General features: G+C 50.0%; 1 protein-coding gene across 1 annotated transcript in view; it reads left to right on the forward strand.

The window, feature by feature from the left end:
* The window catches only part of LAMA4 (laminin subunit alpha 4), a 79,352-nt gene that overhangs the window by 31,181 nt on the left and 34,254 nt on the right, over nt 1-13,917 (forward strand). The window contains exons 7-8 of the mRNA XM_028723210.2: nt 885-1,036; nt 10,177-10,287. Of these exons, the coding sequence (XP_028579043.2) occupies nt 885-1,036; nt 10,177-10,287 (263 nt within the window). The remainder of the gene's footprint in view (nt 1-884; nt 1,037-10,176; nt 10,288-13,917) is intronic.

Genomic DNA, 13,917 nt, shown 5'->3' on the forward strand with positions numbered 1-13,917 from the left:
CACAGTCCATTGTGGTTATACTGTCTGCCCTTAACTCTAAAAACAAAGACTTGATTCAGTGATACGATGACACAGTTGCTTCTAATGGCAGTGCTGTTTAGAACGAAACATGTAATAATTGGTGGGGTGAGGGATTCCAGAGTAATTTGTAATTTGGAAACCCAGTTCATACATTATCTGGAGCCTTTGCACAGAAGTGGAGCATTGTGTTCCCCACATGTCCTGTTGGACAGGGGATACCAAGCTCCTGGAGGGAGGCACAGATTTGGATGCAGCAACTCTAAACCTGGCACTTCTTTTAGAAATTAAGTCCTGAATATGTCTTTAGCTAGGGGGCGCAGGGGATGCAGCTTTTTCTACATATTTTCATGGCAATTTTTGGGGGGCAAATACATTTTTCACAAAATTACATACAGACATATTCTGCATAACATGACATAATATAAAAAGTGTGTCTATGAAATCACTCTTCAATAGCTAAAATTGTTTCTTTTGTAGAAAACCTGCTTAGGGGTTAAGCCATTTTCCTCTTCTTGCCTGGTATAGTGGACAGTTTCTATATTATGCTAAATCTTGATATTTATTTGGATAGAGTTGTGAGAACGTGCCAGATTACAATGGGTACTGCCTTTCAAAATGCAAAACAATATTGCTATATGGGATTACAAGTGAGGAGATCTTGACAACATAATGAATTGGTTATCCTTATTTGTAGCTTTTCTCTCATCCTCTTGGAACTGTCTTTTCTAATTTCAATTTTATCTTCACAACTGGAAAAGCTAATAGAAACTTCCTTTTTCTAAGAGAAATCAGTGGATTTCAAGATTCCAGCAGTGATGTATTCCCCATTCAACTGCCCATATTTCATTTCATTTCATTGCCAGGTTGTGACAAATGCATTTGGGATTTGACTGATGATATTGGCTTGGCAGTTCGGTCCATTGACGAAAGCAAAGCTACCCTGCAGAGCATCTCCACTGGGGTTGCTGTTCACAGACACTTGAATGACCTCAACTCCACTACTTATGTGCTGAAGGTACCAGTTATACCTTATTTGGTTGTGTCTCTGCTTTTCCTTCAGCATTAATATACTGCAGAAAGGTCAGAGTCAAAGTAGATGTGGTGCAATTAAAAACAGCCATAGAGGGACGCCTCAAATCAAGACTGAGGAAGGAAGTTAATCCTTCCACTTGCTGGCATGTTCCTATTTTAAATTGACATTCCCTGAAGCTATGGCTGCCCTGTCTAGGGACAGGGGTGCAGGGACAGACCCTCCAAGTGTCCCTATTTTCCAGGGACAGTCTGGTTTAACAGGTGTCCCAGTTTCTGATTTGATCCCAAAATGTCCTGCTTTTCCTTAGGATGTCCCTATTTCCATCAGAAAAATGTTGGAGGGTATGGAGTTGTGCCACCCCTGAGCCATCTGAAGGCAGCCCTGTATAGGGAAGTTTTTTAATGTTTTATTATGTTTATATATATGTTGGAAGCTGCTCAGAGTGGCTGGGGCAACCCAGTCAGATGGACAGGATATCAGTAGTAAAATTATTATTATGGAATAGGATGTCCCTATTTTCACCAGAGAAATCTTGGAGGGTATGCAGGGATACAGATATAAATATGGGTAAGGGCTGTGCACCCTGATTGAAATGCATCTAAGGTCTGAGTATTGTTCTCAGGTGCATGTTCATCACTCTGTGCCTCAGGCCGAGCCCACCCATGAGGCAGGTGAAACCAGTGCCATGAACACCCTGCCTGTCCCGCAACCTCTGCCAGTGGCAGAGAAGTGGCACTGGAAATCAGTGCTGATGCCAGTGCCGCTTGTCCACTGCGGGCAGAGGTAGTGGGGAGCGCTTCCCATTCACCACAGGCAGCAAAATGAGACGTTCTGGCCCTGCCATGCCTGCAACATGATACTTTACACATGTGAACAGGCCATCCAAAACCTATCACCACTGTTTTCCATGCAGTCAGTTCTCACATTCTGCTTTCAGTCTTGAAGTGTTTGAATAATTAAGTGTTATAAACTCAGACGGTAGTCATGTGCATGAGTGAATTGTGTAGTGAGGTGTAGTCTGTGAGGTGTAGTGGTTGGAGTGCCATCTTGGGGGAAATGTGGGATAAAATGTTACTATAGAGCAGCATTGTCAGGGGTTCAGGAGCAGAGGCAAGGGCAAGGAAGGAAACAGAGAGCGAAGGGGAGGAGGCAGAAGAAAGGATGAGCGATGACGACGACCCGAGATCTCCGAGTCTCTCCAGTGAGTCGGAGGATTCACAGAAAGGAGCACCAGTGGCCAAGGCAAGGGGGGAGTTTAGGGGGGCACCCCAGGGAGATAGAGCCAGAGGGGAATCAGAGGAGAGCAGTTGGAGATCGGGTCCAGCGTCACCGCCAGAGAACAGGGAAGAGGAAAGGAGCCAGGGGGCAAGCGCTGGCAGCTCACAGCAGGAGGGAGGGCACGAGTCAGGGGTGGCCACACCTCCATCTGGGAGCGAAGAAACGGTTAGACGGAAGGTGGAAGGTTGGGCGCGCGCGCCAAGTTCAAATGCACAGGAAGGAGGCGCAGTAGGCAGCCCGGAAAGAGAGCCGGGTCCTAAAGCCCGGCGCAAGGAGACAGGAGAGTCCGGGGGGTCAGCGTCCGAAGAATCCCGGAAGGAAGAGACCCAGGGGGGCAGAGGGACCCAGAGAAGAACAGTCAGGCGGAAAAGGTGGAGCAGGGCTAGGATATTAAGTTGGTGTACAAGGGGCGGAGATTCAGACGGAGCTTCGCCGATCTAGCTACTAGACGTAGGGTTGCACGCAGCAGCTTGAGAATGGAAACTGTAACTCAATAAAGACTTTTACTTAATGACCGTTGGCTAGCGTGATCCTCTGTGAGCTAGGATCTTGAAGCAACCCTGACAGTAAGCTCCGTCTCCGTATTGTGGGCATCTACAGCCTCGAGGAGAGGAGAGAAGCAGGTGCCCACGAGTGAGCTCACGAACGGCAGCCGACATGACGGCTGAACAGCAGATAGCGGAACTCAGAGAAGCAGTGTCACAGCTGAATGCCGAGGCTATCGCATCCAGGAAGAGAGAGGAGGACGCAGCTGCCGCCTACAGGGATCTCCAGGTCAGGTTGGAAGTGCTTACGAAGCAAGGGCAACAGACACCCAAACCAGAGGGGATTGGGTTGGGGAGACGCACAGGCGGTCTGGTCTCTCACTTCGATGGGAACCTGCAACAGTATCCCAATTTTAAAGCAGACGTACTGTGTGCACTGCAACTGCTGAGTAAAGATTTTAGAGATGAGCAAGAGAAAGTGGGGTTCATCATGTCTTATTTGCATGGGGATGCCAGAGCATGGCTGCGCAATTTATGGAGGGATAACGATCCGGCGCTCCAAAATGCGAATGCCTTTATTAAAGCGATGGATGCGTGTTTTTTATCAAGCATTGACGTGGATCTTGCTCGGCAACAGATTCATGGACTGAAGCAGGGAAGGGCCAGCGTACGGCAGTACCATGCCCGCTTTTTCGCCTTGGCCAGTGCCCTAGAATGGGACAGAGATGCGACCCCTGTAAGAGACCTTTTCTGGGAGGGACTAAACAGCTCTGTAAAAGATGAGATTGCGAGGGGGGAGAGACCCCGGACCACCCAGGAGGTCGTGCAGAGGGCGCTGGCAGTGGGGGTACGGCTGGAAGGACGTCCGTGGAGCAGGGACGAAGGGCGTGGAGGGCGCGAACCAGCCAGGGGCTCCTCCTTCTTTCCCAGAGAAGCAGCACGTACGCAATCCACGCCTCCGCCAGGGGGAGGAGCTGAACCGATGGAGGTTGGAGGTGCCAGGGCTCAGTCAGCAACCAGAGCCCTAGCACCAGCAGCAGTGAAAGCGAAGCCTCCTAGAGGGAACAGGAAGTGTTACGTCTGTGAGGAGCCAGGGCATATGGCGAAAGAGTGTCCCCAGAGGCTCCACAAGCTCACTGCAGCCTCAGCAATGGCGACTGCAGCAACGCAGCAAGGAGAACCACAGCAGGGAAACGACGCTGTCTGGCTGGAGGAAGAGGCACTGGGGCCCAGCCAGACGTATTAATGATGCAGTCCCCAGAGATTTTACAGCCCGTGAACCCCCTCCCGCCCAAACCAGTGGTGAGGCTCACCGCGTCGCTCCAGCTGCCCAATGGCATCACCATGGACGTGCCAATCACCATTGACTCAGGCAGCAATGCGGACTTTATGGGGCAGGACTTTGTCAACCAGCATGCTATACAGTTGCTGCCGGCCACACTGCCCCTGCAGGTGGTCACGGTGGATGGCAGGGAGCTGCTAGGAGGGCAAGTGGTGCAGCAGACGCCACCGATGGTGATGCGACTTGGGAATCACCAAGAAGTCATCAGCTTCAACGTCACTCAATTGTCGGACACGCCCATTGTGTTGGGCATGAGTTGGCTGGACAAACACAGCCCAACGCTGGCTTGGTACCAGAGGCAGCTGACCTTCGGCTCTTCCTTTTGTGCTGAACACTGCATCGTGCCCAGGCAGGAAGGAGAGGAAGAGGAGTCACAGCTACTGCTAGGCACGCTGCAAGCGATTCCCCACAAGTACGCAGAATTTTTGGAAGTTTTCTGCGAGAAGGAGGCAGACAGGCTACCCCCTCACAGGCCATATGACTGCAAGATTGACCTGCTGCCAGGGGCGGCGCTGCCTAAGGGGAAACTGTATTCCATGTCAGAGGACGAGCTGCAAGAACTCAAGGAGTTCATAGATCATAATTTGGAGCGCGGTTTCATCCGAGAGTCCAAGGCGGTGGGAGGCAGCCCGGTGTTCTTCGTTAAGAAGCGGGATACGCCCCAAAAGAGGCTCGTAGTGGATTACAGGACCTTGAACAGTGTGACTAAGCCGTCGGACTTCCCCATGCCCCGAATTGACGACCTCCTCGCAAAGGTGCGGAAGGGCAGAGTGTTCACCAAATTGGATCTGCGAGGTGCGTACAACCTCATTCGCATGCGGGAGGGAGACGAGTGGAAAACAGCCATGTTCACGCCACTGGGGACCTACGAATATAGAGTTATGCCTTTTGGATTGCAAAATGGCTCCCACGTTTTTCAAGCATTCATGCATCACGTGTTGGCGGGACTTCTCTACAAGACGTGCGTCTGTTTCTTAGATGACATCCTGATCTTTTCGGAGTCGCAACAGGAGCATGACAAACACGTCAAGGAAGTACTGAACAGGCTGAAGCACCATCGGCTCTACGCCAAGCTGGAGAAGTGCCAATTTGACGTGACGGAGGTGGATTTTCTGGGCTACAAGCTGTCTGACAAGGGGCTCGCCATGGACAGCGCCAAGGTTCGAGCGGTGTTGGATTGGAAGAGCCCGCGCAACCGGAAGGAGGTCCAACGGTTTGTCGGCTTTGCGAACTTCTATCGCAAGTTTATCAAGGGCTTCGCTATGCAGACGGCGGCCATCACTGACACGCTTAGCTCCAAGAAAAAGAAGTTCATTTGGACAGAGCAGGCGGAACAGTCCTTTCAGGCACTCAAGCGTCTCTTCGCGTCGGAAGAGCAGCTGCTTCATGTCAACCCCAGCAAGCCGATGAGGGTGGAGACTGACGCCTCGGACAGAGCCGTGGGGGCGGTCCTGCTGCAGAAAGACCCGCAGGGGGTGTGGCGACCGGGAGCGTTTTACTCCAGGAAGCTCAGCAAGTCCGAGCAGAACTACACCATATGGGACAGGGAGTTGCTGGCCATTCATGCAGCGTTCAAGGCGTGGAGGCACTTTCTGATCGGCGCCAAGCACACGGTGCAGGTTTGCACGGACCACAAGAACCTAGAGCACTGGCGCACGGCACAGTTCCTGAACCAAAGGCAGATACGTTGGGCTGAGTTCTTTGCGAACTTCGACTTCCGAATAGAGTATGTCCCGGGGGACACCAACATCATGGCGGACGCTCTCTCCCGCAAGCCACAGTATCTGGAGGAAGCAACGCCAGCGGCCGCCATGCACATCTTCGCACCAACAGTGTGGGCGTGCGCCGCGGCAACCGTGGATCTGGAGGCGGTGCGACGAGCGTTGCAGGGGGACTCCTTCGCGCAAGCAAAGATCTCAGAGGTGCAAAGGGGCAAAGCAGCGGCCGACGGTTTCCAGCTAAGAGATGGATTGCTCATCCGTAAAGGGGCCATCTACGTGCCGGGAGACGAACTTCGCGCCAAGGTGCTGCAGCAGATGCACGACGCGCCCACTGCAGGGCACTTCGGCAAGGAGAAGACGGTGGAACTAGTAGCCAGGGATTTCTGGTGGCCTGGAATGAGAAGGGAGGTCGCGGACTACGTGGCGAGGTGTGACACCTGCCAGAGGGCGAAGCCAGTGCTTAGACCGCCGGCCGGACTGTTGGAACCGCTGCAAACTCCGGCCGAACCTTGGGAGAGGGTGGCCCTGGACTTTGTCACGGATCTGCCCAGCTCGAGGGGCAAGACGGCAGTGCTGGTGGTGGTGGACTTGTTCTCCAAGATGGCACATTTCATCCCGTGTGCGAAGGTGGCCACGGCGGAACAAACCGCCAAACTGTTCATAGACCACGTGTTCAAGGTTCACGGTCTGCCACGGTCTATTCTGTCCGACCGGGGGCGGCAGTTCATCTCAAATTTCTGGCAGCGGCTGATGGGCTTCCTGAACGTCAAGATCAACCTGGCGTCGGCGAGACACCCGCAAACCAACGGGCAAGCAGAGCGGGTCAATGCCATCATGCAGCAGTACTTGAGGTGTTATGCAAATCAACAGCCTGCGACATGGGTGGATTACCTGCCGCTCGCCGAGTTCGCTTACAACAACACGAAGCACGTGTCCACGGGGGTCACACCGTTCTTCGCCAACAACGGGAGGCACCCCAGAACCTTCCCGGGACTGGAAAGGCTGGGGGAAGGGGAGCCGCAGACGGCAGATGCGTTCGCGTCGGAACTGCAGGAAGTCCACGATCAGCTGAGGCGCCACCTGGAACTGGCCAAGCACGCATACAAGGTACAAGCGGACAAACGCAGAAGGGTTGGCGAAGAGCTACACGTGGGGGACTGGGTCTGGTTAGCAGCCCACGCAGTGCCGGCCAGGTCGTTGGCCAAGAAGAAACTAGGGCATAAGCAACTGGGGCCCTATCAAGTCGAAGAGCAGGTCAACCCGGTGGCCTTCAGGCTGGCGCTTCCGGAGGGTTCCAGAATGCATCCGGTATTCCACAGATCGGTGCTCACTCCCTACAAGGCACCGCACAGGTTTCAGGAATCCGGAACGGCGCAGAGTCCGGCCAGAGACAGACCAGGGCACGCAGGAGTGGCACAGAAGGAGCGCATCAACGAAGTCACAGAGATTTTGGATTCCAGATGGGGGGAAGAAGGGGTAGAATACTTTCTCGCCAGGGAGGGCACCCCGGCCAGTGCGAACAGTTGGGTGCCGGACTACGCCTTGGACGAACCTCTGCTCAAAGACGAGTTTCATGCCCTCTTCCCACATAGACCGATGCCAGCAGACTTTTTCGACGACTGGCTTTTCACACCCACGCTTTCGGGCAGCACGTTCCGGGGGTTCGACTCGGACGAGGACCCGATACGAGACGTCCGTTCCCCGGAGGGGTCGCCCTCGGGATCTGCCTCAGAACCCTCGTATTGGTGGGACGACAAACCAGAGGAACAGTGGCGCAGGAAGTGGCAAGAAGGTCCAGGCCGAGCAACGCCGCCTGGAGGAAGCGAGGGAGAGACGGACATGGACATTTTCGGGGACGATCCAGGTTTCGAGCACGGCGGCACAGAGATGGAAGCAGAGGTGACCGTCGTCGACGAGAGAAGGGAGGAAGAACCGGAAGACTTCGGAGGGAGGCCCGCTACGGGAACCGAACGGTACCCGACATTCGTCTCCTTGACGCAGCAGCACCCAGCTCCAGCACCGGAAGGAGGGGAAGGGGGAGTGGGGGGCTTCGAGGGGGGGATGGATGTCAGGGGTTCAGGAGCAGAGGCAAGGGCAAGGAAGGAAACAGAGAGCGAAGGGGAGGAGGCAGAAGAAAGGATGAGCGATGACGACGACCCGAGATCTCCGAGTCTCTCCAGTGAGTCGGAGGATTCACAGAAAGGAGCACCAGTGGCCAAGGCAAGGGGGGAGTTTAGGGGGGCACCCCAGGGAGATAGAGCCAGAGGGGAATCAGAGGAGAGCAGTTGGAGATCGGGTCCAGCGTCACCGCCAGAGAACAGGGAAGAGGAAAGGAGCCAGGGGGCAAGCGCTGGCAGCTCACAGCAGGAGGGAGGGCACGAGTCAGGGGTGGCCACACCTCCATCTGGGAGCGAAGAAACGGTTAGACGGAAGGTGGAAGGTTGGGCGCGCGCGCCAAGTTCAAATGCACAGGAAGGAGGCGCAGTAGGCAGCCCGGAAAGAGAGCCGGGTCCTAAAGCCCGGCGCAAGGAGACAGGAGAGTCCGGGGGGTCAGCGTCCGAAGAATCCCGGAAGGAAGAGACCCAGGGGGGCAGAGGGACCCAGAGAAGAACAGTCAGGCGGAAAAGGTGGAGCAGGGCTAGGATATTAAGTTGGTGTACAAGGGGCGGAGATTCAGACGGAGCTTCGCCGATCTAGCTACTAGACGTAGGGTTGCACGCAGCAGCTTGAGAATGGAAACTGTAACTCAATAAAGACTTTTACTTAATGACCGTTGGCTAGCGTGATCCTCTGTGAGCTAGGATCTTGAAGCAACCCTGACAAGCATGTTGTTGTTGTTTAGTCGTGTCTGACTCTTCGTGACCCCCTGGACCAGAGCACGCCAGTCACTCCTATCTTCCACTGCCTCCCGCAGTTTGGTCAAACTCATGCTGGTAGCTTCGAGAACACTGTTCAACCGTCTCGTTCTCTGTCGTCCCCTTCTCCTTGTGCCCTCAATCTTTCCCAACATCAGGGTCTTTTCCGGGGAGTCTTCTCTTATCATGAGGTGGCCAAAGTATTGGAGCCTCAGCTTCAGCATCTGTCCTTCCAGTGAGCATAGAGCAGTATAGGCTGCTGTAGTACTCTGCGCAAAGAGAAAGAAGATAAGAAGTTAATGAATTGGAACTAAGAACATAGGAGCCGACAGGCTCAGGCCAACAGCCCATCTCATCCAGCTTGCTTTTGCCGCAGTGGCCAAACAGTTGTCTGTGGGAAACATGCAAGCAGCACATGAACACAACATCACTTTCCCCACCTGTGTTTTCCAGCAACTGGTATTTGGAAGCATTACCTGCTGCAGTACCAATGAGGAAAAAAGTAGAACAAGTTGGTGGGGGGGAAAACTGTAAATGAGAGAGGGGAATTGCCTCCATTAGATATATAGAAGAGGTTCATAAGCAAGATGGTAGGTGTGTGTGGAGGTTGGCTCTTGCCACATCCTTCTCACTCTAGCACTCAAGTGTTCCCTTGATTGACAGCCAGACCATGCATATCTGTGGGCCTTGACCAAGGCTGAAAGGTGTTCTTATTATCACCTGAATGCCCTATTCCTTTTGGTACTTCCCAGAGCCATTTTCCATCACAGCAGGAAGACAGTTGTTTTCCCTCACATCTAAGAACAGAAAAGGGGGCATTGGACCTAAAGTATAAGAAGCTATACAGTTTAGTGATCAATTTTTTAAAAATCCTGTAAGAATAGCAAGTTCAAATTCCTGCTTAAATTTGGGGGTTATGTTCTGTTTGTGTGCTGCTCCCCGCAGCAGACAAGAGCAGTGCACACGCAAAAGGTAGCAACGCATTGAACTTTAGTAACTCTATACTCATGCTCCCATACCCCATAACAACAAAAAGTGTCAGGCCCCCTGGCCACTTTGCACTGGGATGGTATGCAGAGTGGCATGCACGGTATGGAAAGAACAAACAAGTCCAGACCAGGAATGTGAATCCTCCCTCAGACAATAGGACAAATTCCCTGGGAATCTATGCAATTGTCCTCAATAGACATTTTTAATAAAGCACTAAACAAACATCTGTCAGTGACAATCTGTCAGCCTCACTGCAGTAGGTCAGCCTAGCTGCCCCATGAGGTCCTTCGAGCACTGTGATTCTATGACATTCACTAAGTACTTCATCAGTGTGCTATTTTGATGGTGCTCATTAAATAAAATTGAGGAAATTGGCTTTCACCTGTACTGAATGAAGATGCTTCATTAAAAACAACTCAACCAACCCTTGTTTTTTGTTTTGCATTATTAGGAAGAATTGTCAGAAAAGGATAACCATTGTCTACTGAGGAAGAGCCAGATTGATAATGCTACGATTGAAATGACAGAGCTGCTGAAGGAAATCGACACACTTGATGAAAAGGTTTGCTTGCCATTTTGTGGTTTCATTTCCTTTGATGAAAAGGCCTGTTATAAAGCTTGTTAATTCTATGGAAGTTATTGTGAACTTTATTGGGTAGTAAGGTGGATTAATGCTACATCTTTGGATAGACCTGAGGGACAAGGGTTAACAAATTCCACAGGGGCAGCCATATTCATCTCTTACAGCAAAAAAGGCAGAATCCTGTGGCATCTTAAGGTCTCACAAATTTTATTATGGCATAAGCTTTCATGGAACCCATTTACATCAGATGCATTGAGTGTGATCCTCAGTAATCAGGTATTTTTAACATATTTTTTTTAATTTCAGACACAAAAAATATACAATATAAAACCTCACTGTAGTCAGAACTCAAAAACATGAGTCCCTGCCCCAGCATCCAATGACCCTCCCTCAGCCCATCCCCAGAGAGCTTCATGTCACCAGCACATCAAAAGCATATTCCTAGTACTTGGTTAACAGCAGGAACAGACAAGTAATCAGGTATTTACACATGAATGTAAATGGGAAAACTGTTCAGGTTGTGGTTATGTGTCAACTGGATGCAGAAAATGCAGTCTGTGACAATTGTATTTTTTTCACATTTATGATCAAATAGGTTGCATCAGATGCAGATACAGAGTTAGTTATTTCCACTGGAGGTCTCTGAATATTCCCCCTTTTTCTTGTGTAAATGGGGATGAAGCATTTCTGATTATAAACTGGAACATTTTGGGAATGGGTAGGAAATTTCCTATTGCCTTGCTGCCGGGCCATCAAAGAGTATTTGGTGATTCCCACACTGGTGCAATCTACCCTTATGAGTCCTAGGAGCTCAATGAATTACTAATGAATTATTTAATTTTGCATAACACAAAACACATTATTTTTTAAAAATGTGTGTGCATGGGGAGGCGATGAGGGAGGGGAGAAATGTTCACATGAAGAAAAAAGTTTGGCATAATAGTATGGGTTTGTCCCCAAAACATACATAAAATATATCTTAATGTGGGGCTCCATTTATGAGGGGCCCATGCTTCAGTTGCAGAACATATACTTTACATCAGATGTGGTGAACTGGTGGCTCTCCAGAAGTTGTTGAACTCCAAGTCCCATCAGCCGCAACCAGCATAGCCAATGATCACCTGAAGGGCCACAGCTTTTCTTCTCCAGCATTAAATGCATAAGGTCCCAGTTTCAACCCCTGACATGATCAGTTAAAAAGTTTTGATGGACTCCTGTTTGAACCCTGGAAATTTGCTGCCCCTCAGGCTAGGACAGAGCTAGGTGAACAAGTAGCATAAGGCAAGTAGCTTAAGGTGAACCTGACATAAAGCAGCTTCCTACACATCCTGCTTGTCTGTTATTCACTTGGTGCTCCTTTTATTTTCCCTAATGGAAATATGGCATGCCTACTTCAAATTCTAATTTAAACTGATTACAGTAATAAAGATAAATGACATTCAGTTGCTTTTCTTTCTCTTTTGGATATTTCAAGCTATGGGTGCTGTGCATGGAAGTTTTCGTAGCATTTCCATTAGCACAATAATATACTTCAAAGTCTTCCCCGAGCTTGTCAATTATCAGCATTAATCGTTTACACAGTAAGTAAAGGTAAAGGTAAAGGTACCCCTGCCCGTACGGGCCAGTCTTGCCAGACTCTAGGGTTGTGTGCCCATCTCACTCAAGAGGCCGGGGGCCAGCGCTGTCCGGAGACACTTCCGGGTCACGTGGCCAGCGTGACAAGCTGCATCTGGCGAGCCAGCGCAGCACACGGAATGCCGTTTACCTTCCCGCTGGTAAGCGGTCCCTATTTATCTACTTGCACCCGGGGGTGCTTTCGAACTGCTAGGTTGGCAGGCGCTGGGACCGAGCGACGGGAGCGCACCCCGCCGCGGGGATTCGAACCGCCGACCTTTCGATCGGCAAGTCCTAGGCGCTGAGGCTTTTACCCACAGCGCCACCCGCGTAAGTAGCAGGCGCTTAAATAAGGATCATAATTTTCTGATAGGGATGTCTGATCAGGCATCTTTTGTGGATCACGAAGGGTCAGTATGAGTGGAATTATATTTGTGGTGCAAAAGGCACAGCAGTACAGCTCCTACCTGGAGAACCTGCTGCCCTCCAGATAGTCTTGGACTCCCATTAGCCAGCATCAGGAATGTTTTGATTTGTAGTCTAGTAATATATGAAGTGTCACAAGTTCCCCAGTCCTGTTGTACTTGTTATATCACATCAGACGTTATCAGTCATATAATCTCTGTGTTGGAGCTGAAGAACCACCCCACTCAAGGTCTGCATACTCTTGGTCAAAGGCTGTACACACACAGTTCACACACACACACACACACACACACACCACTAAGCCCCTTCACTCACATCACATTCTCACATACACACCACATATGCCACAAATTCAGTTATAAATGCATGCAGCACAGTTAGAAAGAGACACCTTAGTGGGTTACTTTTGGCCTATAGTCTGGAAGCTCCCCATCCCTAGACTATGGGGTAGCTGTTGAAATAAAAACAATACATGTTACATGTGATCACACACACACATACCTTTATTATTATTTTGCTGTACTGGCTGTGCCTAACATACTGGAAAAGAAGCTTTTCTTTCCTGTATTCTGTATTTCTCATTATAGCAAATACGTTAGTGTATAGTGCTGTTGTTTGGTGTAATATAGATTTATTTATTTCCCCAGCTATACTGTTCCTGTAAATTTCTTTTTTGGAACAGGTCCAGAAACATGATACCCATTTTGATAATTCTATCAAAAGAATGGATTTTTTAATTTTTTTTAAAAAAAGCTCTTCTAAGTAGAGTATGGCTGGAAATTCCAAGGTCTAAAATAAGCCTGGGCAATCTGTGGCCCCCTACCTAATTTCATGAAGCAAATAGTCTGATTTCATCAGAGTGGCAAGGAGGGAAAAAGCAAAGGGAAATGGGATTGCAGAGAGAGAGAGAAGGGAATTGCAGAAAGAGCAAGAAAGGGGGGCTGCCCCACTCCCTCTGACTCTGAACATGTCGACTGCCAGTATACGGCCTCTGACAGACCACTTATGAGGGAATGCAGCCCTTAGCATAAAAACCCTCTAAAAGCAGGTTCCCATAAGCACAGCATTAACAGGAAGAAATTCAGGTCTTCGATCCTACACCAACAAATGTGTTTTAACTGTACATTTCAGTATCAGGAGAGGACACAAGGGAGAAGATTCGTTCACATGATTTGAGGAAGTGGCTATGTGATCTTAGACTCATTTTTTTCCAACTGGTTGAAAGCGCCACCTGGTGCTTCAGCAAGCAAAGCACTGATTTGCAAAAGAAGGTGACACACTGAGTCATGTTATATGGCCAAACTAGACACTACATGCCATGCGGACATGTGTATGTTTTTTTAAAAAGCCTAATGACTTAAAAGAAAATCAAAATGAACATGAGAAGGGGAATGGGGAACAATTTTTCCTGTTCACCATTTTCCTAATCTACTTTTCCACACACACATACATCTCCTCCTTTTCCAAATTGCCTCCTTCAGAAGCTGCTTATTAAAAAGATCATCAAGATAATGTTGCATATGTAGTTGCCAAATGTTTTGTGCAGAAAATTTGCTCAGATATAAATCC

Source organism: Podarcis muralis, chromosome 3 (assembly GCF_964188315.1).
Source record: "Podarcis muralis chromosome 3, rPodMur119.hap1.1, whole genome shotgun sequence".
Lineage (NCBI taxonomy): Eukaryota > Metazoa > Chordata > Lepidosauria > Squamata > Lacertidae > Podarcis > Podarcis muralis.